Source organism: Chiloscyllium plagiosum, chromosome 9 (assembly GCF_004010195.1).
Source record: "Chiloscyllium plagiosum isolate BGI_BamShark_2017 chromosome 9, ASM401019v2, whole genome shotgun sequence".
In the NCBI taxonomy this organism is placed as follows: Eukaryota; Metazoa; Chordata; class Chondrichthyes; order Orectolobiformes; family Hemiscylliidae; genus Chiloscyllium; species Chiloscyllium plagiosum.
In genome coordinates this window covers 25391310-25416900 of record NC_057718.1, presented here as the reverse complement: position 1 = coordinate 25416900, position 25591 = coordinate 25391310, and the positions used below count along the sequence as shown (strand labels likewise).

At 40.5% G+C, this 25591-nt stretch overlaps 1 protein-coding gene across 3 annotated transcripts; it reads right to left on the bottom strand.

Annotated features, from left to right (window-relative positions):
* Window positions 1-25591, bottom strand: LOC122552706 (NLR family CARD domain-containing protein 4-like). 3 transcript variants are annotated; one of them, XM_043695593.1, is made up of 9 exons: window positions 25329-25583; window positions 17175-17238; window positions 14216-14476; window positions 10596-12596; window positions 9998-10090; window positions 5261-5431; window positions 4576-4668; window positions 2577-2744; window positions 1-2158 (listed from the first exon to the last, which is right to left on the bottom strand). In XM_043695593.1, coding segments are annotated over exons 2-9 (3171 nt in total). In that variant the 5' UTR covers window positions 17176-17238; window positions 25329-25583; the 3' UTR covers window positions 1-1775. The 3 variants fall into 3 exon arrangements, with proteins under 3 accessions (XP_043551528.1, XP_043551529.1, XP_043551530.1); XM_043695594.1 differs by lacking the exon at window positions 25329-25583 and adding an exon at window positions 17589-17676; XM_043695595.1 differs by lacking the exons at window positions 1-2158; window positions 2577-2744 and having other exon boundaries at window positions 4644-5431; window positions 25329-25591.

The following is a 25591-nucleotide window of genomic DNA, read 5'->3' as shown; positions in this document are numbered from 1 at the left end:
AAAAATTAAAACATTTAATTTACAAAGCACCTTCCAGCATACATAAATTAAACTAATACATGGTTTGGTATAGTCCTTTTAAAAATCACTTTTAGTTCATTAATATCAGGTTATTCAATTATGAATGCTTATTAAAAATACAATTTTTACTAGAAAAGCTGCAGTAGTTTATTACTTTTTAGTAGACCCAAGCACTATCTTTTCGTGTTGTACAGCACAGAAACAGGTCCTTCAGTCTGACCAGTCCATACTGACCATTATGCCAGCAGTGAATCAATTATACTCTGTCAAACTGCCTGATTGCACTGGTTCGATAGAGAAAGAAATGTTTACAATTATGCAGACAAGTGGAGTCTTGGAAAATCAGTGCCATTTTAAGCACACTGGCAATTGCTTCAAAAACATAATTGTACCTCATGTCATTGAAGCTTTGATGCACAGTTCTCTCTGCAGCAGCTCACTGCCTCTTCTATTTCCAGCTCCAACTCCACCTGTACAGTCCCAGTTCTACTGCCTGCCTCTATACTCCCTGCTATATTGCATTTGAGGATTGATGTACAAATTCCCATCATGATCATTGAGATCCCCTGCCTATGGTAACAAGTCATTGACCTTCAGTTCTTTGAAGACCTACCTTGATGCTGTTTCACATTGTTAAAAAACAAAATATTGTGAATGTCAGAAATCTAAAATCATAATGACAAAACTGCTGGAAATACTCAACAGCTCTGGCAGCATCTCTCTGCATGGATGTTACTAGATGTTGTAAGTATTTCCAGGACTTACTGTTTTTATTTCATCACAGTGTTTACATGGCAGTGAAAATTGGCTCCAGGATAAAGGCAATCTGTCTCACTATACACTTATTTACACAGGCCTCCCAATGAAATTGGCCCATCTCTTATCCAACAGTGACACTCTAGTGTCTAATAGTTCCAATCATCCCTAAAGGCTTTTGTAAAGTTCCTAATTGTAGGGAACAAAAACCTTGCAAGAATGGCTTGCCGGTTTTCCTTTGCCATTCTATTAAAATGGGATGATATTCTCTGATCAATATTTTGTTAATATTGCATACAGGAAAGTCCAATGTACTAATATACACTGGTTGGAACTCTGAACCACATCACATTCACAATGTGGATTTGAAGCATTGCTCACATTCACTCAGAACAAGAGATTTTAATTGCTTGACTTCAGATGATTAAATTTGAAGGAATTGAGAGTATAGAAAGAGAGAAATCATTTCAATTCTGTTTGGGAAGAAACCATCTAAAACAAAGGGGAGAATTTTAAAATTGGAGCTGGCTCATTCAGAGTTGATGTTTGGCTACACTACTTTACACAAAGGGTGTGGTAATTAGGAAATCAGTCCCTCAAAAATCTGATGAGGCCAGTACATTTGAAGTTACAAGAGTGGGATTTTTTTATACAAACTACTAAGGGCAAAGAACCAAAGCATAATGAGTTTAATGCAGATCAATCATGTTGTAATGAAATGTCTCAACATACTTGAATTTCTAAATGTTTCCATGTTTTTTCCTGTGTTCCTAAGGTCTAATAAGGCCCCATCATTTATTTTGCATATAAAACCCAAATTTTAATTACAAAAATATTGCAGTTTTTTTTCAATGAAATGATTTACAATTTGTATAAAATTCAAGGATACTTCAACTCTACTTGCTGAACATCAATCTCTTACAGACATGGAGATGTATAGCATGGAAACAGACCCTTCAGTCCAACCCGTTCATGCCGACCAGATATCCTAGCCTAATCTAGTCCCATTTGCCAGCACTTGGCCCATATCCCGCAAAGCCTTTGGATATGTCTGAAAGCCTTAATTGAAACTCTCGCTTTTGGGCTGCTTTTGCATTCTTAATCATATTCAGATCATTTTCATCAAACATCCAATTGATCAGAACAACTTCATGAATAAAATGTAGCTTTACTATCCACTGGACGAATTCTTTCACCATGAATGCTTCAGGATATAGTTCCACTTGGCTGCTAAAATCCAGCGATGTCAACTTGTAAAGACCGCCAGTTTCGTTTGTTCTCAGGGCTTCAAAAAATGCTATCCAGCCTTTGGTCGTCACCAAATTCTGTGCAAGGTCCAAGCACTGTAGGTTTTCCAGATGTCCACTGGTTACCAGGGAAGCTAAGCAAAATAAATTTTAAAATGTAGAAGGTAAAGTCAGAAACCTACTGGTCATCTAAAACCAAAATAGATAATAATGACTTACACTGACTTCTGGTTCAGCAATGCCTCAATTTTAAAATTCTCCTCCTTGCTCTGAGATCCCATCATGGCCTCAGCCAATCTTTACAGCCTCCTCCTAGCACTATAACCCTTCGAGACATTGGCACTTCTCCAATTTTGGCCTCTTATAAATTCCCCATTTTAATTGCTTCACCATTCATACTGCCAAAGCACTGGAACGCCACTTACTTTAGTTAACAATTATCGTACTAGCTCTTTCAATATTTGAGGTTTTTTTGACATTGATTCATGACACACAGCAGTTTAGATCTTTAAAACTTGTAACAGGAACTTAGGTAATGCTTATTTAACTCACTCAGTATCAAAAGGTCCTTATCGTTCAGATTCCATTTCTGCAGACCTAACTTGGTCATATTGGTTAGGCTTTTGAGTTGGTTCACCAGTTTTTCAAAACAAGTATTGACGTTGGACCCAAAAGGCAGCATCAGCACCTTTAAACCCAGTACAACTGTTATCTGATCAACTGCAGGAAGAAAAGAATAGTTACGATTATGTCACAAATCTCCTATCCAGAAAAACATTTCATTCATCTTGTATATTTCAGGTATCACACCTCAAGACATCAATCTATGCAGTATTAATAATCTGAATTTTAAAAAAAACAGAAAAAAAGGAAATATTTTGATGATTTCCTGCTTGCTTTCATGACACAGTTTCTCTCCAATGGTTTGAGTCAGAAGTTCACAAACAGCTAAATATCTTGAAAACTTTCAGTCCGCATTTATATGGCAAAGGAGTGGAAAGTGGGACTAACTGGAGTGTTCTTCAAAGGAGACAAAACAGGTTCAATGGGCTGAATGGTCTCCTCCTGTGTAGCACTAGTCTATAATACTGTAATTCTAAAGTAGTCTCCAGTTGACCTCAAGATAAGTCTATTTTGACCACTTCCTACATGAAGAAGCTGCGCTTGGGCTTTAAACAAACAAAAGCTTTAAGCAAACTCAGTTAAACAACAAGAGCCCAGGTCTTCTGATTACCACTGCAACAGATATGACTAACAATAATCTCACTAAAGATTGCTCACTTCCCTGTAAGTAATGTTTGCAACTAGACTCCTTAATCTGACCTGTGTCCAGATCCTTCCATTGTAGGAAAGCAACAAGGAATCCACTGATTCCAAGATCAGTGTTGGTGGCCAAGGAACACTCCTTTTTAATGGCATGAGCTGCCATATTCCAGTAAGGCCTCAAAGCCACTTTAACAGCTACTGAGAGAATTAGTGTGTGTGAGAAAGTGGGTGAGGGAGTAATGTGGTTGGTGGGTTAGGGGTAGGGTGCAAAGTGGATTAATGGTTAAGGTGCCAGGTGAGTAAAGGGGTAAAGTGGCAGCTGGTGAGGGTTAGGTTGCAAGTAGGTAAGGGGAAGTATGGCAGGTGGATGAGGATGAAGGGTGCCAAGTGGCAAACACATTAGCATGCCAGTCGGTGCCAGATAGCTAAGTGGATAGAGTGGCAGGTGGGTACAATGGAAGGGTGCCTGGTGGGTAAGGGGATCAGCTGCCTGGTAGATGAGGGAATCATTTGCCACGTAAGTGGGTAAGGGGGTCAGCTGTAGCTGGGTGGATAAGTGGATGAGATGTCAGATGGGTATAGAGATATTATGTCAAATGGGCTGGAGAAGATGAAAGGTGGCAGGTGAGAAGGGTGACAGGTAGGTGAGAGGGTAGCATGACAAGTAAATGGGTGGGAGGGTAAAGTGGATCAGGCATTTGGGAATGGTCAAGTCTTTGGCTTCGATGCATGGGTGTCTAGATTAGGGAAGTATCAGGTAGTGTAGTGGGTCAGTTGGTCTATTTGGGAGGAGTGGGCTGGTAGAGTTGAGTGTCTGTAATTGGACAGGAGGTGTTGGTTAGAGTGATTGGTGAGGGTCAGTGTGAATGATGGGAAGGATCAGTGTGAGTAATTGGGCAAAGGAGAAGGGGGAGGAGTCTGAGAGTTTAGTCCAAGAGCTAATTTTATAGTTAACTTGGAGTTTTAAACCTTCTAACATTTCCTAGCTTACTGTTAAGGTGAGTACATCAGAACTTTCCAAAACTTTCAACTCAAGAACTGGAACTTCTTTGGAGACTTGAGACCCTGTATAATTGTCCAACAGAAGTTTAAACTTCCTGGGCAATTGTTACATCATCAGGCGACATAATCTCCGAGAAGTCTGGATGTGTACCTTACAGGGTATGTCCAACCATTGATTATCTGGAGAGCTGACCATCTGGGCCATTCCTGACTTAGACTCATCAATATCACAGGCAATTAGCCACCAAATTAAAACTGTGACAAATTAATCCATCTTGGTTACCTAGTATAGTGACTGCATCAATGGCTTCCTCTTCGAGGTTATTTCCTGATAGATCAAGGACTTCCAACTTTTCCAACTTGTGCAGGTTTTGAGCTGCCAAGTAAAAGACAGAATGCAATAACAATAAACAGAATATCTTCCACAAAAGAAGAACAATTTATATTGTAGGGAGTTGTCTAAATAGCTCTCTGCTCAATTTCATTTACATTGTCTACTATCGTTAAGTCAAAGTAAATCTACAGAAAATATTGCCTTTTACTTTGCAGGTTAACACCTGGAGAATGGTCACGACCCATGCAGTGAGAATGCTGCTGTACCCAGTCAGAGTTGCCAATTTAAGGAGGGGAGGGTGGTATTAAAAGATGAGGTTGAAGTGAAAGCCTCTGGAGTTCCTCTTGTCAGTCTTCTTTGAAGGGCAATACAGAAATAGGTTGGGAAATGCAATAACAGCAGATAGTTTGATATAGTGTTGATGCCAATGGACCAATTACCTTGGCAGTTGGCGGAATTTAAATTTAATAAAATCTGGAATTGAAAGTTAGTCTTAGTAATGGCAACCTTGAAACAACTACCGATTGTTGTAAAGACCCAGCTGGTTCACTGATACAGTTAGAGATGGGCAACAAATGCTGCCTTTGCTGGCGATGCCCCATGTCATGAAAGGATTAAAAGTATATATAAATACCAAGTGTTCTGATGGCACTTCCAGTCAGACAGCAGCTGGCCAGTTTAATTTCATGGAGGCTGCAGATGCCACTGCTTAATTCAGTGACAAGTTGCTCGATACCATTGCCAAGTCCTGTCAGCTGGGATAGATGGAACACTGAGATATTGCTGAAGTTCTTCAGGCTTTCGGCTGGTTTTGTGTTAAGAAAAAGGAAAATACAAAGTAAAGAAGAAACAACACCTTGCAAGCAAAAGACAACTGTAAAACTGCCTGTAATTGAACAATCCCATTAAACGTTTTTCTCAATTTATTTCTACAAAAAACATTTTCAATATTAACAGCCCAACTTATAAGCCTCAGTTCTCACATTGCATGTGAATTCAGCAGGAAGAAGCTGAAGTGGTCGGTTGTGATGCTTATGTAGATGAGCCTTGTCAAAATGTTGGACATGGTAGAGCCTGCATAAACATAGAACATGGAACATTATAGCGCAGTACAGGCCCTTTGGTCCTCGATGTTGCGCCGACCTATGGAACCAATCTGAACAATATCTAACCTACACTATACCATTCTCGTCCATATTCCTATCCAATGACCATTTAAATGCCCTTAAAGTTAGCGAATTTACTACTGTTGCAGGCAGTGCATTCCATGCCTCTACTCTCGGAGTAAAGAAACTACCTCTGACATCTGTCCTATAACTATCACCCCTCAATTTAAAGCTATGTCCCCTCATGCTAGCCATCGCCATCCGAGGAAAAAGGCTCTCACTGTCCAACCTAGCTAATCCTCTGATAATCTTATATGTCTCAATTAAGTCACCTCTCAACCTAATTAAAACAGCCTCAAGTCCCGCAGCCTTTCCTCATAAGACCTTCCTTCCATACCAGGCAACATCCTAGTAAATCTGCTCTGAACCCTTTCTGAAGCTCCCACATCCTTCCTATAATGCAGTGACCAGAACTGTGTGCAATACTACAAATGTGGCTGCACCAGAGTTTTGTATGCTGCAGCATAATCTCATGGTTCCGAAACTCAATTCTACCAATAAAAGCTAACACACCGTATGCCTTCTTAACAACCCTATCAACTTGGGTGACAACTTTCAAGGATCTATATACCTGGACACAGATCTCTCTGCTCATCTACACGACCAAGAATCTTACCATTAGCCCAGTACTCTGCATTCCTGTTACTCCTACCAAAGTGAATCACCTCACACTTTTCCGCATTAAACTCCATTTCACACCTCTCAGCACAGCTCTGCAGCTTATCTATGTCTCTCTATAACTTACAACATCCTTCGTCACTATCCACAACTTTACCGACCTTAGTGTCATCCACAAATTTACTAACCCATTGTTCTATGCCCTCATTTAGGTCATTTGTAAAAATGACGAACAACAGTGGCCCAAAACAGATCCTTGCGGTACCCCACTAGTAATTGACCTCTAGGATGAACATTTCCCATCAACCATCACTCTCTGTCTTCTTTCAGCTTGCCAATTTCTGATCCAAACCGCTAAATCACCCTCAATCCCATGCCTCTGTATTTTGTGCAATAGCCTACTGTAGGGAACCTTATCAAATGCCTATTGAAATCCATATACACCACATCAACTGCTTTACCCTCATCCACTTGTTTGGTTGTCTTCTCAAAGTACTCAAAAAGGTTTGTGAGGCACGACCTACTCTTCACAAAACTGTGTTGACTATCCCTAATCAACTTATTCTTTTCTAGATGATTATAAATCCTATCTCTTATAACCCTTTCCAACACCTTACCCACAACTGAAGGCTTGCAGGTCTATAATTTCCAGGGTTGTCTCTACTCCCCTTCTTGAACAAGGGGACAACGTTTGCTATCCTCCAGCCTTCTGCACTATTCCTGTAGACAATGACGACATAAAGATCAAAGCCAAAGGTTTGGTATCTCCTCCCTGGCTTCCCAGAGAATCCTAGGATAAATCCCAGCCGTCCCAGGGGACTTACCTATTTTTACACTTTCCAGAATTGCTAACACCTCCTCCTTGTGCACCTCAATCCCATCTAATCTAGTAGCCTGTATCTCAGTATTCTCCTCGACCACATTTTCTTTTTCTAGTGTGAATATTGACGAAAGGTATTCATTTAGCACTTCCCCTATCTCCACACATTACTTCCCACTACTGCACTTGATTGGCCCTAATCTTACTCTAGTCGTTTTTGTATTCCTGATATACCTACAAAACGCCTAAGGGTTTTCCTTGATCCTATTTGCCAAAGACTTCTCATGTCCCCTCCTGGCTCTTCTTAGCTCTCTGTTTAGGTCTTTCCTGGCTACCTTGTAACCCTCAAGCACCCTAACTGAGCCTTCACATCTCATCTTAACATAAGCCTTCTTCCTCTTGACAAGAGATTCAACTTCCTTAGTAAACAACGACTCCCCCACTCGACAACTTCCTCTCTGCCTGACACTAGAAAAAGACAATGTGGTCGAGAACAGTATACTATTCCTGAGCTTCAGCATCTTTTACAGTTTAGCAAGAAGCTTCATTTAATCATTACTAAGAAGTCTGGCCTGAGGTCTGCTCAGAACCCAAAGAAACTATCCGAAAACATAATCAAACAAGAGCTGAGGCCAATGACCAACCAACCTGATCTTGGCACTGCACGGCCTGGAAAATTTCAATTCCCTGACTTGAATTGAATTGAACAATAATCCATATTGACTTTCCTGAATTTTCCCTTGAAAACAGCTGATAACAGCAGGTGGCAGGATTAGATTAGATTACTTACAGTGTGGAAACAGGCCCTTCGGCCCAACAAGTCCACACCGACCCGCCGAAGCGCAATCCACCCAGACCCATTCCCTTACATTTAGCCCTTCACCTAACACTACGGGCAATTTAGCATGGCCAATTCACCCAACCTGCACATCTTTGGATTGTGGGAGGAAACCCACGCAGACACAGGGAGAATGTGCAAACTCCACACAGTCACCTGAGGTGGGAACTGAACCTGGGTCTCTGGCGCTGTGAGGCAGCGGTGCTAACCACTGTGCTGCCCACCTACAATGATGTTGCTGCTGCTTCAGTTTAGTTTGCAGTCAGATCCTAATTATTGCAATTGGAGCCCAATATGCACCTTTAAAGAAGGACCCATTGCGTTCAGGTCGGTGCCTCTTTGGTGCTTGCAAAAATGGGTTAAGACCGGAATCTGTGGAAATGCAGCCCTGGCTCAGCAGTTAAGACTGGCAATGATTTTAACTGCACATCTCAGTCGGTTTCCATCAGATCTGAAGCATAATATAATTTTATACAAGTTAGGTTCTGATGATGGGAGAAATAGATTGAAACAGATCAGATGCTCATGGGACACAAGTAAGTGTATCACTTTAACTTTTCACAAAAGTATCAAAATGCTAACATCAGATCCACTGCCAGGAATGCATTAGAATGGAAGTTCAAGAAGTAGGTTGAATCAATGCTGACCCTATGTTGCCCATTTTACCCTATCACTGGTATCTTGCTGCTGTGATAGTCTGGGATTGTTTCCTGTGAAACTAACAAAAGGCTGAAGAATGGAATTGTGGAAGTACTTGAAATGGATACTTGATACTCAGGGAGGAGTCGGACATAACACTTGGAGCAAAGGGGAACAAGAATATTGGGGCAAAGCAGGAACAGGCTATTGAGTTGGATGATTGGGCATGATCATGGAGCAGACTCAAGAGGGCAGACTGGCCCACTCCTGCCCCTCTCTTCTATTATTTTTCAATATCTGTCTCAAACTGATGGAATATTAAGAATGATAGAGCAGAAAATGTAGTCTGTCAAAGCAGTAAGCTAACTGGCTGAAAGCCTTGGCTTTCTTCAGTTTGATCTACATTGTGATTTCTGACTTCAGCAAAAGATCCATTGCGTTTCGCTGTTGCTCTACTGTTAGGTAGGTCTCAATGTCATCAAATCACATAGGATTTCACCACTTTATGCTGCTATCTACAGCTTTGTAGGTTGCAACTTCTATAATAAACACACCAAATCTTGTCACAACTATTCCATAGTTGAGAGTGTGGTGCTGGAAAAGCACAGCAGGTCAGGCAGCATCCGAGGAGCAGGAAAATCAACGTTTTGGGCATAATATGTCGATTCTCCTGCTCCTCGGATGCTGCCTGACCTGCTGTGCTTTTCCAGCACCACACTCTCAACTTTGACCTCCAGCTGACTGCAGTCCTCACTTTCTCCTCCACAACTATTCCATAGAAAACGATGTGCAATTAAATCACGTTGAAACATCTTTTAAGTCGCTAATGAGTTATATGTAGGAAGGAACTGCAGACATTATTTGACAATTTGAATTATTCTGTTTGATTGAGAAGAACTAACACAGGTTTAACCTGTTCTTATGCATCAGTTAGGACTTCAGTCCACAATTAATAGACTGATAAACATAATCTATTGACAAACACCACTCATGTATGCTCATTCTGAGATAGTTTGATACCAGCTGTGTACATGAATGGTGTCTCTTCCAGAGACAGACAAGATGGCCTAGGAGTGCCAACTTTAGACATTTTGAATGTTATAGTATTTGCTGACAGTTGTAATATCTAGCACATGCAAAACTGGGTCATTGTTGACTATTCTATTGTGACACATCACATTTGATTTTAAAAATAAAGTTTTGAACTGGTAAAACAGCACTAAAACTAATGGGCAGGATAACTGCAAAATATTCCATATATCATTCAAACCAATTCTATAAAAACAGTACCTATTGTTTTAATGTCACCATCATTCATTTTCACATTTTCTAGCACTAGCTTTTCAATGTTTTTCAAACAATGTATCCCATAAATGAATCCTCCTGAAAGAGAAAGTGGGAAGAAAAATATAAGAAATATTTCCAATAGTGCAGACACTTTATCTTATGCCTTTCTTACACTCAAATTGCTTATAAGCTACAATAGTTAATACTTAATATCAAAGATCATATGAATAAAATCAATTCTATCAATTACAACATTTCAGCCAACTGGTATTTACATTGTCATATACAGTATCTAGAAAGTAACTTTGCAGTTTGCAATTTGCAAACTAGATGTTCATGGATATTCTTAAGTTATTAAGGGGAAAAACATCTTGCTGTAACTGCATCCTAAACCTATTCCTATTTATGATCAGATACCTGCTGCAAGGTGCTCACACATGGATATTGGAATAGGGAAGAATGCTCAATAATTGGAATGCTTTACTGAAACAGGAACATTAAGAATAGTCACTTCTAAAGGAAGCAGAATTGCTAGTACCCTTGGATCTATACCCAGACATGCATTAGTATCAGTGCAATAATTACCTTTCTGTGGACTTACCATTTCTTTGCTCTGTTTGGAGATCAGTCAGGTACAATGTTTTTAATTGAGTCATCTTTACTATTTGTTGTTCATCTTTCTCTGTTAATGGTGTGGATTCAATCACCAGATCCTGAACATTCCGTGCACATGTACTCAGAATTTTATGAAGTTTTCCTGTAATTCCCGCACTCTTGCTTATATATAAAATTAAAGATGAAGCAGAGCAACAGATTTTACCAATGCATTTGATCTCCCTTGGTTTTAATCCTGGAAAATCTCTCAAAGTGATTTGCAGTGTGTTAAAGGACTGATTCCAGGGTGTTTCATAGAAGAGTTTAATAGCAGGCTCGGGTATGAGTGCCTGAGTTACATTCTGCAGTTGATTTTCACTCTCAGTTTTCTTCATTTCATTTACACTTGAAGAAGCAGAGTTTCCAAAAAACTCAAGTTTAATTAGACTTAAAGCTCTTAAACAGATTGGCAAATGTTCAAAAAAGTAGAAGAGGTAATCTGGTATAAAATGGGAATTGATATGGAGTGTTTTGTCCTGCAGGAAAGTTTCAAACTCTGCAGCCAGGGCAGATTCAGATCGACTTTCATAGATAAATGTCAGGCCACGCTCAACAAGAGTGTTCATATTTAGGAGTTTAAGTCTCTCTACTTCCTCTGAACTTTGCATGCGGGTTTCTACATTCACACCCTCTTCGTTGTCATCAAGGAATTGCAGAAGTGTTCCATGGTCCTTAACACTTACAATGTACTTGATTACTTCAGCAGCAGCATCTTTGGATGATCCACAAGTATACAGAAGTAGATTCTGGTATTTGAAGGTGATGTCTGAGATCGTCCTTATTTTCTGCAAATATATCTGCCCTTTGGAAACCTCTGTGGCTGAGCTTGATGTTATCAGTTCATGCAGCCTCCTGCCTGCAGTGTACTCCTGAAAGGATTTGTGAAAGAATCTGTAAACTGGTTTCAGTCTCTGGGCACCATACTTATTCAGGAGGCCTGCTGCCAACAGCAGCCTTTCCTCTTTCTGAGAAGACAAGTCCTCTATGGTAAAATCGAACTTGGACTTAAAGATTCCATCCAAAGCCAAGTCTCCACAATGTTTTATGCTCTCAATGATATATTCTTCTGGCAAGTCCCTGGTTTTGTATTGATTTTTATTGATCATTAGCTTGTGCAAGGTTTGGAACAGTGCTGTTTGTGTCTTTGGAATGAAGTCATCATCTCCCATCTGAATGGCACACGCGATCACTACAAAGAGTGGAGTCTTCATCATCTCCTTCATAGTACTCGATTGCTCAAGTTGAATCAATAAACTGTTGGCCAAGTATTCCTCAAGGACATTTTCAATCAGCATTTGTGCACTGCTGTAACTTAGGTCTCCTATTTTCACCAGGAGATCGGCGTAGCTTCGAACCTGACTCAGGGCCTCAGTTCGTGTTGTTAAAACCACGGAGTGCTTGTACTGAGCATTCTTTGTGAAGAGCCTAGCAGTCTCGGGGTAATCATGGGGCTTAAATTCATCAAAACCATCCAAGCAAAAGAGCACTTTTCGCTCCAGCGTCTCTATGATTTTCATGAATGTTGCATTATCCAGGCCATACGGTTCCCTAAGCAGCTGTTCACAGATGCTTTCATACAGTCCCTTCTGCATACTCCTGAGGCTAATAAAGAAAACTAATTTAAAACCATTGAGTGAGGAGTGTTTCCTGGAAGCCCAGAGAGATGCGATTCTCTTCAGAACAGTTGTTTTGCCTTTTCCAGCTTCACCTTCAATCACTGTTAAGTCTTTCAGTTCACCCAAAAGGTCCTGGAACTGTAGTTGGTCTGTTATGCGGTTGCTTATGTTTTTTTTCCAGAACACAGCATCTGAGAACGTGGTTTCCAGATCAAAAATTATGTCTATTTCCTCACCAAGGGGATGGAACTTCTGAAAAGCTGAAGATAGATAAAGTCTCCGTAAATCTTCAGCAATCATTTCAACGTCCTTCTCTGTGTATGTTTGGACATCTTCAGAGACAAAATGGAAAAGATTAACTGAAGTTTTACTTTGTTTGCAGGCAATTGAGTATATTGTAAAATAATAAGGAGAGATTGACTTTGTTTTCTACGTGCAGTGACATTCCATATACATTAATGAAAATTGCCTCTTTCAATGTTTATAGCGAATGATTCTTGTGTTTGCTAAAAATGTTGCACTGATGAAGCTGATTTGCCCAAACTCATTTAGGATACCGGTGTATAAAGTAATTCCTTCTAAACTTTTAGATGGGCATTACAGGTAATATGGAAAAGGCTGAAGTTAGAGTTGCAAAATAGACAGGGAGGAATATTCATTTGTCAAGATCTGGGACAGGGAGAGAGGCCAGTGCAGGAAATTCTCTTGGCTCCCCTGGAAAAAAGTCAAAATAGGTGAGGAGAGTCCCTTCCCACTGGACAATGGATAAAAGGCATTATAGAAGGATGGAGTAGTCCACTGTCTCAAATGGTGTAGACACATTGAGAAAGATGATGGGTGATGCATCACAAATGCCAATTGTAACTTTGAATATGGTTATTTTACTGCTGAAGATTGGTGGGAAAGGTAGCCATGGATGTGTTAGAGAGCTGAAAGGAGGAAGGTTTTGTAATACACTGGGATGTGAGGTCAGAAGTTCAGCTCAGAGTCAAACCAAGGTTGTGAAAGCTATGGCAAATATACAGGATATGACTCAGTTAGTTGTACAAAGGAAATAGCAGGGATGAGATGTTCTAAAATTTGTCAAAATTGTTCCTAATTTTGAACATGTCAAAAAGGCCATCTCTTAATCTTCTCTGCTCCAAGGAGAAAAGTCCAATTGTTCCAATACTCCCTTGTATCTAAAATCCCTCATTTGTGGTATCATTCGAGTTAATATCCTTTGCGGTCTCTCCAGGGCTTTAACATGCTTTTTTTAAATAAAGTGTCCAGATCACACCACTCCAAATGTGATCTGGCCAATGATTTGTTGAGGTGCAGCGTGATCTTCTTGCTTTTATACTCTGTGCCTCTATTTCTAAACCCAAGGATCCACACAAGTCTTCTTAATAAGTGTCTCAATTTGCCTGACCACCTCAGAGATTTGTGCACTTCAACCCCAAGGTCTCTTTGCTCCTGCATTCCCCTCATGTTATACCATGGAACCTGTATTTTCTCTCCATGTTTCTTCTACCCAAATGCATTAATTCCGATTTCTCTGCATTGAATTTCACCTGCCAGATACCTGTCAATTTGTCAGTGTTCCTTTGAAGTCACTATTCTCCGTGGCTTAGTATCATCTGCAGGTTTTGAGATTTTGCAACCATTTTGTTGCTCACTGTCAACACTCAAGCCTTCCCTCACTTCCTTTTCCCCATTCCCCGTCTTCTCTCGTTTGCCTCCACTGGTATTTCCAAAACTATGCCCACCATGACTACTACCATCTTCCCCCATCTTACAAGGTTTGAACTTGTGCTTGGGCACTGGCTTAGACATTGGGATTACTCATCCAGTGACATTACCGATATGCTACTTTCCAAAGAAAACTAAATAATTAATAAGCATAAAAATAGAGCTGAAACTAGGGACGATAAAATTAACAATTTTTCATATAAAATATGCTCTCACTCACTTGTCCATTTCAGGTCCTCAAAGAGATACTGGTCGTAGCACTTGAGGTAGTCCAAAAATAGGTTGCAAGCAGCTGTCCCTTTGTTCTCAATGTACCCAAGAATTACCCTGGCTTTTTCCTGAGACAGCAATGTTCCCAGAATCAAATCTTTCTCTTCAGTGTTGAGAACTCCTTTGCTGTAAAGTTTATCAACCATCTGGTCGATTACCTGTCTTCCCATTCTTTGAACCAGTTCAGAACGTCTCTCTCGAATGAAATCCACTGAAAAATGATTGACAAGGATGGCACAAGGTTAGAAAGGGATACGTAAATGGTGCACTTATTTGTAGGAGGTAGAACCTATTACTTAGTAGTTATTACAGTCAAATTGTTGCTCAAGATAATGGAGGGACTTTTGTGGAGTCATGAAGACTCAGCAAAGCTTTAAAAATGACAAGCAGGGACCTAAATACAGAAATCCTGTCCCATTTCTGACAAATCTAATTTTATTGGTAGGGACGAGGGCTTGACTCACAGGAAGAAAACCTGAACTTAGCAGTGATTTGGAGGTGCCAGTGTTGGACTGGGGTGTACAAAGTTAAAAATCAGACAACACCAGGTTATAATCCAACAGGTTTATATGGATATACTTGCTTTCGGAGCGCTGCTCCTTCATCAGTTGGTCATGGAGAATAAGATTGAAAGACATAGTATCTATAGCAAAGTTAACATTGTGATGTAACTGAAATTATATATTGAAAAAGACCTGGATTGTTTGTTAAGTCTCTCATCTTTTAGAATGGGCTTGTTGGTTTCATGTTCTTTCATATGTAATAAACAAGCTGGATCTTTTTCAATATATAATTTCAGTTACATCACACTGTAAAATTTTGCTATAAATTGTGTCCTACAACCACCTAATGAAGGAACAACACTCCAAAAGCTAGTGCTTCCAAATAACCTGTTGGACTATACCCTGGTGTTGTGTAATTTTTAACTTCAAATTTAGCAGGGCTATTTAAGTTTAGTGCTGAGGCCCTTCACCCACAACGTAGGAGTATTGAGTTGATGGAATAGAGATAAATGTTTTTGAATGGCAGAAAATAGCTTTATAACTGTCACTACCTAAATCCTCTGTTCTTTAAAGTTTAAGACACTGACTGCAGCTGTGTCTAAGAGTTAAAGAGTCCGCTAGACTGCATTGATTGATAGGTCATCTGCTGTGGATTAGTAAAACAATTGGTTGTAAGGTTTCCATAGAATATTTTTATTCATAGTTCCCAAAGGCCTTATTGTTCCATTATGAATGCTTGGCAAAGTCTCAAAATCTATGATTATCTGAGCATGGAGTTATGAATTCATATTTTGACAGTTTAAATAAGCCATGAAAAATGAGTTAACAGACGTTCACCTTCTTTTAGAAAAACTTACCCATTTGAAGGAGATGTACAAACTGCTCTCTGAATGGGAATGTTCACACACTCAGGTAAACACCACTACTTAACAATGTAGGACATTAGATTGTTCGAAGTTTGTTTTTGTTCATCTTCATGTGGCTCCTGTGATCTACCTATATATATACTGGGTAAGTGGCCATGGAGGTGAGTTGGGAGGGGCTGAGGCGCCAGGAGATGGATTGAGAATTGAGGGATTGCGAGAGGCGACATTAACAGCTTCTGAAACAACTTGGATAACTATTCAGAGAATCAGCCTGCTTCAACCCTCAACCACACCCAGGGTTTCCTACACTCTGTTTCTGACGTCGGTGAATCCAATTCCATTCTTCTCCTAAACTGACATGCACATGCTTCAGGCTACATTGTAGGTCTAGCACATTGAAAAATGGCCACACTTAAGCTACCTGCTTTAGCCCTTGAAATGAGTTACCGATTGCACAAAAATAAACTGGATTATATATATTTTTTCTGTGTATGCATGTGTAATAGACAGTTGTGGAGTATGCTCAAATGAGATGAATGACATATTGGATGATCCAATATGCTGATAATATTTTTAGAATGGACCTTGATACAAAACGTACACTGATGAAATATCCTGTCAGGATTCACCTATTCTCTAGACAGAAGTCACAGTTATAATCCAACAGGTTTGTTTGAAATCACAAGCTGAAGGAGCACTGCTCCTTCGTCAGATTAAGTGACTTCATCAGACTTCACCTGACAAAGGAGCAGCATTCCAAAAGTTTGTGATTTCAAATAAATCTGTTGGACTATAACCTGGTGTCGTGTGACTTCTGATCTTGTCTACCCCAGTCCAACACCCGCACCTCCACATCATACCGTCTGAAGTGTTAGAGCGGAGAATCGCATAAAGCTGAACCTTTAAGATGTAAGAGCAGAAGTAGGCCATTCAGCCCATCAAGCCTGCTCTGACATTCAGTGAGGTCATGTCTGATCTGATTATCCTCTGCACCACTTTCCTGCCTTTTCCCTACAACTCTCGATTCCTTTACTGATTAAAATCTGTCTACTTCCAACTTAACAACCCAGCCTCAACAGCCCTCTGCCCTAAAGAATTCCATAGATTCACTGCTTTTTGAGAAAATAAAGTTCCTCCTCATCTCTATTTTTAATAGGTGATCCCTTATTCTGAGATTCTGCCATCTGGTCCTTTACTCTCCCACTGGAAAGACGGAATCCCACCCAAATCAGATATAAAGGAGGTACTCTGAATCTAAAAAGGCATAGGAGTCCGACAGCCCTCATTACTATATTAAAGGGAGTTCAGTGCCTTACTAACCTGATTGCTTTATGCTTCTTCAGAAGCACTCCAACCCACATTATGTTTTGCCTTTCATCTACAGTAAGGCATTAATGGGAAGCAACACAAAATATGGTCTCCTAATTCTGGGATCTTCTGAGAAGACGATTGTGGACATAAAGAGCGATGAGCACAGAGCTGAAAAAATGGATGTCCTTACAGCTAATGTCAGAATGATACATTGCATACAAGTACTTACTGGTCTCTCTTAGTCACTGAAGACCTATTGATAAGTTGATGATGTCATGACAGAAGAGCTGTATCTGAAAAATAAGACAATATGTAAGCTTGAAAGTATCACAACGCAACTGATTCTTAACCAACTATCAAATGCATTGGAATGTTTAATTCTTGAATTATAATGTTGGAGTTTCAGAATCTTCATCAGTCCTAACAACAAACTCCACTAGGCTCTCGAGATAGCTCAGTTGGTGAATGCACTGTTAAGTCATAATGGAAACAAGAAGAATTATTTATATTTGCATTAATATAGTGCTTTTATTGTAGTAAAATCTTCTAAGATAAACAAAAGTAACACAGAGCGATATAAGGACATATTATGCAACCTGCACAAAATCTTTCATAAAATAAAATTCCATAAAATTTCCATTACCAAATTAAAGTATTTGATGACTGTCTTTTTTCTTTCCAATAGAATAAAGCTGTTCTGTATTTGAAACTTTATATAAGCATTGTATGTCTATAACCAATAACCTCAGTTACTCAGAAAACTATCAGGTTTTACAAAGATTTTGAGTTCCGTGAAAGTGGTTATGGGACCATTGGCTTTTAAAATAAAATTTTTAAAAAACGGTACTAGCCCAGCCCCCCAAAAACAATTACATTTATTTCCTTGATCATATAAGCAATCTGCTTTTCAACATCGCAGTGGTTTTGAAATTATGCATTTCCACTTCTGCGTATGTTTTTCCACTTCCTGTGCAAACTGCAGTTCAAGGTTCTGCAAAACTTCACTTTTTTTCTTCAAATGGTGCCTTACTGCATTGGATTTGGCACGCAGAGTTAGGTCACTGGTACATTATGCAACTTCTGTTTTATCATCTATGGTATATTGTAATATCTGTGTGATTTGAAGCTTTTTTTGAACAATGCACTTCCCTCGCCAACTACTTCGTATTTTTCTCCTTTTACTTGGCAGCTTCTTCTTTCATGTGGGCTTCCTATTGCTGGCTTGCATTACCAGCTATGTTCAAAACTCTCTAGTGGCTATTACATTGCAGATAATATAGTTCTTAGTCACTTTCAATCTATGTTTTTTGAGAATGTTCACTCCACTGATGCCTGGCAACGTGGTATGGAAAAGAACAAATCTATTGCAGATCATAAATGCTAGTATTTTTTACTCTCCTTTCAATGCAAAGTAGAAGATGTCCTGTCAGCATGCCTGCTGAAAGGTACAAATTGAGTGGCCCTGCCTCACTTCTGTAGTTGCCCACTGGCTGCAGGAACTCCTTAAAGATCATGTCATAATGATGAACATCGACATGGCTGGCATCCATAGGCAACTTCAAACATGTTAAATGCAGTGGCTGAAATGCAAGCAGGGACAGGATTTAACCCAGTTGGTGTGTGGACCTGAGGATAATAGTTGGGTGAATACTTGTTCCCCAGTAATATCTTACATACGCTTATGAGGGATTGCCTAACCTTCCTGCTTAAACTGTAGTATATCTCTGTGACTCAATTTTTTTTCTGTCTTTTCATAGAAGATAACAAGCTCTTGACATCAAATCCCATTTCCACTTTTGAGATTTTTGTGAGGCCGTTCTTCTTCATGACATTGATTCTGTTCAGTGTTACAGCTGTATTTGTATCAGGAAATATATTCTCTTTCATGATGTCCTCCGGTTCTTCCTTACTTTGGAAGAGAAGTGGACTCGTTGGGACATCAATCCGATACATTAAAGGGCCCGAATTCACTTGTGACAGAGATGAAAAATTTTCTCTTTCCTTATAACAGAGGATCCTTTCATACTTTGTGGGCTGAGATAGATAGATATTTAATTGGTAAGGGTGAGAATGATCGAATTAGCCGTGATCTAGTTGAACAGTAGAGCAGATTCAATGGGTTGAATGGCCTGCTTATGCTCTTGCATCTTATGGTCTTGGTTTCTTCACATACTGGTTCATACTCCTTCATATTTGGTTTGGTAATTCCCCCATTTTTGGCGGCCTCACCATACTTGCTGTATGACCACTGATATTTCAAAATGCCTCTGCCTATATTATGAAAGGAATTCTAATGAATTTGTGATTGGTTGATTGTCTTCAGCCTGACAGGAAATTCTTCAAACTGACTGCAGATGCTGTGGAAAATCTCTTCCAATTGTCAACCAGAAGCAAGATGCCCAGAATCCATTATGCACGATATGTATGTGCTGCAAGTGCCTACTTTTAAGAATTTCTCTACCTTCTGTTTCTTCACATCTACACAAAAGAGTCATGAAGTTAGAAGTTATAAAAGTGAATCAGAAAATAATTAATAAAGGCTAACAATTGATAAAATTCACAAACACCTTAACTTTTGAGTGTTAAGTCAGGGTACCATCCATGTTGATCAACAAAGTTTCAGTGGGTTCCCTGTTAAATATCAGAGCAAGTGAGTTTTGACTACAGACATGCAGCATCATTTCAGACACCATCTCCTGCACCAGGTATTAGTTCCGCTATGTGTAACCTTCACTTGGAGGTCGCCACTGATGATGTTACCTAGCCAGGTAATGAAACGTCTGGATATCAAACCTACAGCTCAGCGAAGAAGGGCTTATGCCCGAAACGTCGATTCTCCTGTTCCTTTGATGCTGCCTGACCTGCTGCGCTTTTCCAGCAATACATTTTTAAGCTACAGCTCAGCGAGCAAACTTACACCCTATGTGTAACCTTGTTTACCACTCTTTGATTCTGAAGAAAGCATATGCTTAATTCTCCAATGAGCCTTCCATCTTCACAAAAATCAGCAACTGAAACCAACATATGAGCACATCTCTTTCACATGACACAAACAAGAGAGAAGAGACTGGCGAATCTAGCCTTTGACTGTTGTTTGGAAATCTCAAAGACAGCTCATTGGAGATGGCTACAGGTGGGTTCAGTCAAATGGAGAAGGAAATCTTGTACTAAATTAACAGACACTGTGAAATAAAGCAAACAGTTACAGGGTTGCAAACACTGGAAAAACATTGAAAAGGTAGATACTTGACCCACAGTCAGAAAATTCATATAAAATCATATAAAGTCTTTATAAAAGTCCATGCCTTGTCAATGGCTTTGTACACATTTTCAGAAAAAAACTCCAAAGTTTACATTTACAAAGTTCATGACTTTCCCAGGCTTTACAATATTGACAGGCACCCTGCACACAGTCTAGTGAAACAGTCTGTAAACTTCCACATTTAATTATTGGTCTCTATTCAGTTAGCTGATCTCAATCAATGTGGCAACAGGGGGTCTGAAAACAGGAGATAGCAAACTTGTGTAAAACACTGGGAGAGAAGGACAGAGATGCATTGGATGTGAACAATCTGAGTTAACTAAGATATTCTAAATAAATTCTGCATTTGAACAAGAGTTAGGATCACTTTCTTCAGTGTTGTGTTGCAAAAATGCATGAAAGCCACCAATAAGTGCTGATGATGGGCATACTTGGCCCTTAGAAATAGTCAGATGTATAGGCAGGATTCTGAAATGTGGTTAGGAATATAGGTAAAGGAATAAGTCATTCAGAACCTCAAGCCTGTTCTGCCATTCAATTGGAACAAGGGTGATCTTTATCTGAACTCTATTTGCCTTAACTCTGCAATCCTTAATAGCCCTATCAAAGAACCATCAATTTCATTTCAGGGATTTTCAATTGACCAAGCTTCAAAAGCATTTTTTTCAATGGGGAAGGAGAACCAGAATTGTATTACCCTTTGTGTGACAAAATGCTTTCTGATATCATCAATCAATACCCAAAGTCAAATTTTAAGCTAATGACCAATGTTCCAGACTTTGCATCACAGTCAATAGTTTGTCTCTATCCTTAATCAAATCCTTTAATCACCTTAAAATCTTAATTAGATCACTTCATAACCTTCTATGATACAATACAGTACAGCACAGGAACAGGTCCTTCGACCCACCAAGCCTGTACCAATTCCTATTCCTTATTTAGACTTGTTATTTATTGCCCATACATGGTTTCTATCCCTCTGTACACTTCCAGTTCATGTGTTTATTAAGATACGTCTTAAACATAGCTAACATGCCTCCTTCCACCACCTCCACTAGCAATGAATTCCAGGTAGCCACCACCCTCTGTGTGAAGAATCGTTCCCTCTATTTCTCCCCTAAACATTCTTCCTCTCCCCTTGAATCTGTCCCCTCTTGTAGTTGACCCTTCTGCCCTGGGAAAAAGCCTCTGACTGTACACCTGATCTATTGTAAATCTGCGTCAGGTCGCCCCACAGCCTCTGTTATACCAGTGAAAACCTCTCCTCATAACTGAAACCCTCCAGACCAGGGAACATCCTGGTAAATCTTCTCGGCACTCTCTCCAAAGTATCCACAACCTTCTGATAGTGTAGCAACCAGAACTGTATGAAAAATTCCAAATGTAACCAAACTAAAATTTTGTACAGCTGTAACTTAACTTGCCAACTTTGATATTCAATACCCCGTACGATGAAGGCAAGTGTGCTATATGCCTTCTTGATCACCTGATCCACCAATGTTGCCACTTTCTATTTCAAGGAAGTGCGTGTTTATTTAATTGATCCATGTAATTCACTCGCTTTAGCACACTAGAATGCCTTAGATTGAAAACACTCTAAGATATGGAATGGAAATGAATTGAAACTTAGGTGGTGTAGCTCATGATCACTAACAGTTTGAACACTGATCTCATGATGTTGCTTTCTATTCACATATGGTGCTGTATCAATTAAAGGGCCTCTTATACCTTGCTGAGCTCCATCAATGATACCCTGGGAAAGTTAGCCAACCAGAATACTGCCACATGTTGTGAATTCAAGTCCATGGCATGTAGGTCCACTTTCAAACAATGCATATGACACACACTTTGGGCAGCAGATTTGGATTCATTGTTGATAACTAGCTTTCTTGTTCAACATCCCATTCTCCATTTTCTCTAATTAGCAACTCATCCAAAATTGACTCCCAAAAATGTATCCCTCATCAAGTCCTACTGACCCTCCTAACCCCTCTGGCCAATTGTGGCCTCAATGGTCTAAGTCAGAATTCTTTAAAGTGTCTTCATTGCTTTCTGCCCGCTCATGTTTGAAAGCTCATTCATCCTACCTCAGGAGAAATTCCAGGATTGGCAGAATTGATATTTTACGATGATAAAGAGTCTTCTTGTCAATATTGCTGACAGCAATCTATGTCAGAGTTCGTAGCAGCCACAACCCCAGAGAATGAAATCCCTGCGATAGCCTTGGTTCGTGGGTGCTCAACATTGACCCAATGATCGCGTGCTAATTGTGGCATTGCTGATGATCTATGATTAAGACTTCCCTGTTTACAAAATAGAGGCTGTTTTGGAGGCCTTGAGCACCTCAGGCTGACTGCACTCTTTGTGGGGTCTGGACCAAGTTGATGTCCTCTGCAGCTGGATATAAGGTCAGTACTGAGCATCTTTAACCTGTTAAACAATTGTTTTATCATTGCCTTGGCTCCCACAACAGAAATTAAAGGTTGATGCTTGGAAGATATTAGTCTAAATATTAGGACTCTGCAATGGAACACTGGAGATCCTAAAACTGGAAACTGCCTCTTCAAGGAGATCTGGAAAGGCATAAAAGAGTTCCTCATGTCAGCTGAAAATTTTGGAGAGACATCTTCAATGCCTAGATAACTAACTTAACTGCCAACCAGCTGACCTTTGGAGAGACTAAATCTAGAATCAAAAGAATCCCTACAGTGTGGAAACAGGCCCTTCGACCCAACAAGTCCACACCAACCCCCCCAGAGTAACCCACTCAAACCCATTCCCCTACCCTAATATAATAAACCACTGACTAATGCACCTAACCTACACATCCCTGAACACTATGGGCAATTAAGCATGGCCAATTCACCTGACCTGCACATCTTTGGATTGTGGGAGGAAACCAGAGCAAACCCATCCAGACGTGGGGAGAACGTGCAAACCCCATACAGTCGCCCGAGGTTCGAATTGAACCCAAGTCTCTGGCACTGGTGCTAACTGCTGAGCCACCACGCTGCCCCATGGTACTTTTCTGCATATCTGTAGAGTTGCTGCGGAACTAAAAACAGCTTGACACTAATATAGTGCCATTGACCGTCAAATGTCTGAAGGCATTTCACAGGAGTATTATCAAAGAGAATTTGACCCTGAACCATGTGAGGGGATATACAATCAGACAACCAAAAACAAAGCAGCTGTAAAGATGAAAGCAAGATGGAGAACTGAAGAAAGTGATGGATGGAATTCAGAGCATAAAGCCCTGGCACTGAATCCACAGTCACTAATGGTGGAGGACTTAAAATCAGCGACATGCAGGAGGCTAGAATTAGACAGCAATGATATTTCGGAGGTTTGTAGTGCTGAATGGCAGCATTTTCCTATGAGGAGAGATTGTGGAAACTGGGCCTACATTCTTCAGAAGTTCCAAGATTGAGAGATGATCTAATTGAAATCTGCAAAGTTCTGACAGAATGCCGGAGAGGACACATGCAACACGGATGTTTCCCCTAGATGGGGAAAGTGGGTTCTAAAACCAGAGGGAACTGGCTCAGAATGAAAAGAAAACCTTTGAAGACTGAGATGAGGAGGCCAGTGAATCTCTGGAATTCTCATTCCCAGGGGGCTGTGCACACTCAATAGTTGGCTCAGTTCAAGGCAGCAATTGGTAATTTTTAGATACTAATGATATCAAAGGATATTTGCATAGCCACTGGAAAATGGCTTAGAGGTTCTAGCCAGGATCTAGAATGGTGGAGCAGGGCTGAATGGTCTACTCCTGTTCCAATATTTCAACAACCGGAAATCTCTGCAGCACAGCAGTTAGCACTGCAGCCTCATAGTGCCAGGGACTTGGGTTCAATTCCAGCCTCAGATGACTATCTGTGGCAAGGTTGCATAATCGCCCTGTGTCTGCGTGTGTTTCCTCCCACAATCCAAAGGTGTGCAGGTTAGGTGAATTAACTAGGCTAATTTGCTCATAGTTGCTCAGGAATGTTTAGGTTAGATGCGATGATTTGGAGATGCTGGGGTGGACAAAGTTAAAAATCACACAACACCAGACTATTGTCCAACAGCTTTATTTGGAAGCACTAGCTTTTGGAGCACTGCCTAGTGAAAGCTAGTGCTTCCAAATAAACCTGTTGGACTATAACCTGGTGTTGTATAATTTTTAATTAGGTTAGGTGCATTAGTCAGGGGAAATGTAGAGTGATAGGATAAGGTAATGAATCTGAGTAGGATGTTCTGTGGCGGGTCGGTGGATTCGTTGGGCCAAATGGCCTGCTTCCACACATTCGGGATTCTATGATTGAAACTTTTAGATTAGATTAAATTAGATTAGATTACTTACAGTGTGGAAACAGGCCCTTCGGCCCAACAAGTCCACACCGCCCGCCGAAGCGCAACCCACCCATACCCCTACATTTATCTCTTACCTAACACTACGGGCAATTTAGCATGGCCAATTCACCTAACCTGCACATCTTTTGGACTGTGGGAGGAAACCGGAGCATCCGGAGGAAACCCACGCAGACACTGGGAGAACGTGCAAACTCCACAGTCAGTCAGTCGCCTGAGGCGGGAATTGAACGGCGCTGTGAGGCAGCAGTGCTAGCCACCGTGCCGCCCTTTAACTTGGTTAATATTTGTAGGCAATTGCAAGTGAGGTGAACGCTGACAACCCAAGCTCATAGGAAAATCTGGCCATAAATTCACATGAATGAATAAATAAATATGGCACTGAGCCTGCTAGAGCACCCTTCCCACAGAATTTTCGTGAAGGTCCCACCTTGAGGACACTGCTGTTTTATATCCAGCTTTTCAGAATTGGAAACAGGGCCGGCCGACTGATTTCTGTGAAGGGTGGGGGGAGTGGAGAGGAGGTCTATTCTGCACAACAGTCCCTGAAGGCGACAAATCCAACTGCATTGTTGGACAAGGGAGAGAGAGAAAAACAAAGCGGGAGCCTCTCGGCAGTGTGCCGACTTTAAGCAAGCGAGAAACAAAACGCGGCGGTAAACCTCGAGCACTCGGGAAGAGTTTGGGTTACTTAATGAGCTTCAGTGTGATTCAGGAAAGTTTGTGGGGCCAAGCAAACAGGAAGTGACTGAAGGAGAATGTTCTCACCTTATGACCTGTTCATTCCCGCGGAGTTGGCAGCCAGGGTCTGTCCCTTTTCAGTGTGCAGCCGATGTGCTCACCCCGTCCAATCTCTATCCCTCCCTTCTCCGCTCCTTCAAGTCAGATCAGAAAGATCCTTTCCTCTGCGTGCACGTGACCAGAAATAGTTTGGAAGCCACCAAGAGAGCGTTACACAGGGAAGTGTACAAGTTACAAACATAAAAGTTACAACTTGCAGACCCTCATTCTTTCTAAAAGCATTAAGTGTT

Coding starts and splice junctions, on each gene's coding strand:
- LOC122552706 (XM_043695593.1), bottom strand. Junction 10,091..10,595: donor CCAAACAGAGCAAAGAAATG/GTAAGTCCACAG, acceptor TTTCTCTTTCAG/GAGGATTCATTTATGGGATA. Junction 2,159..2,576: donor TAAGGACCTTTTGATACTGA/GTGAGTTAAATA, acceptor TATTTTGCTTAG/CTTCCCTGGTAACCAGTGGA.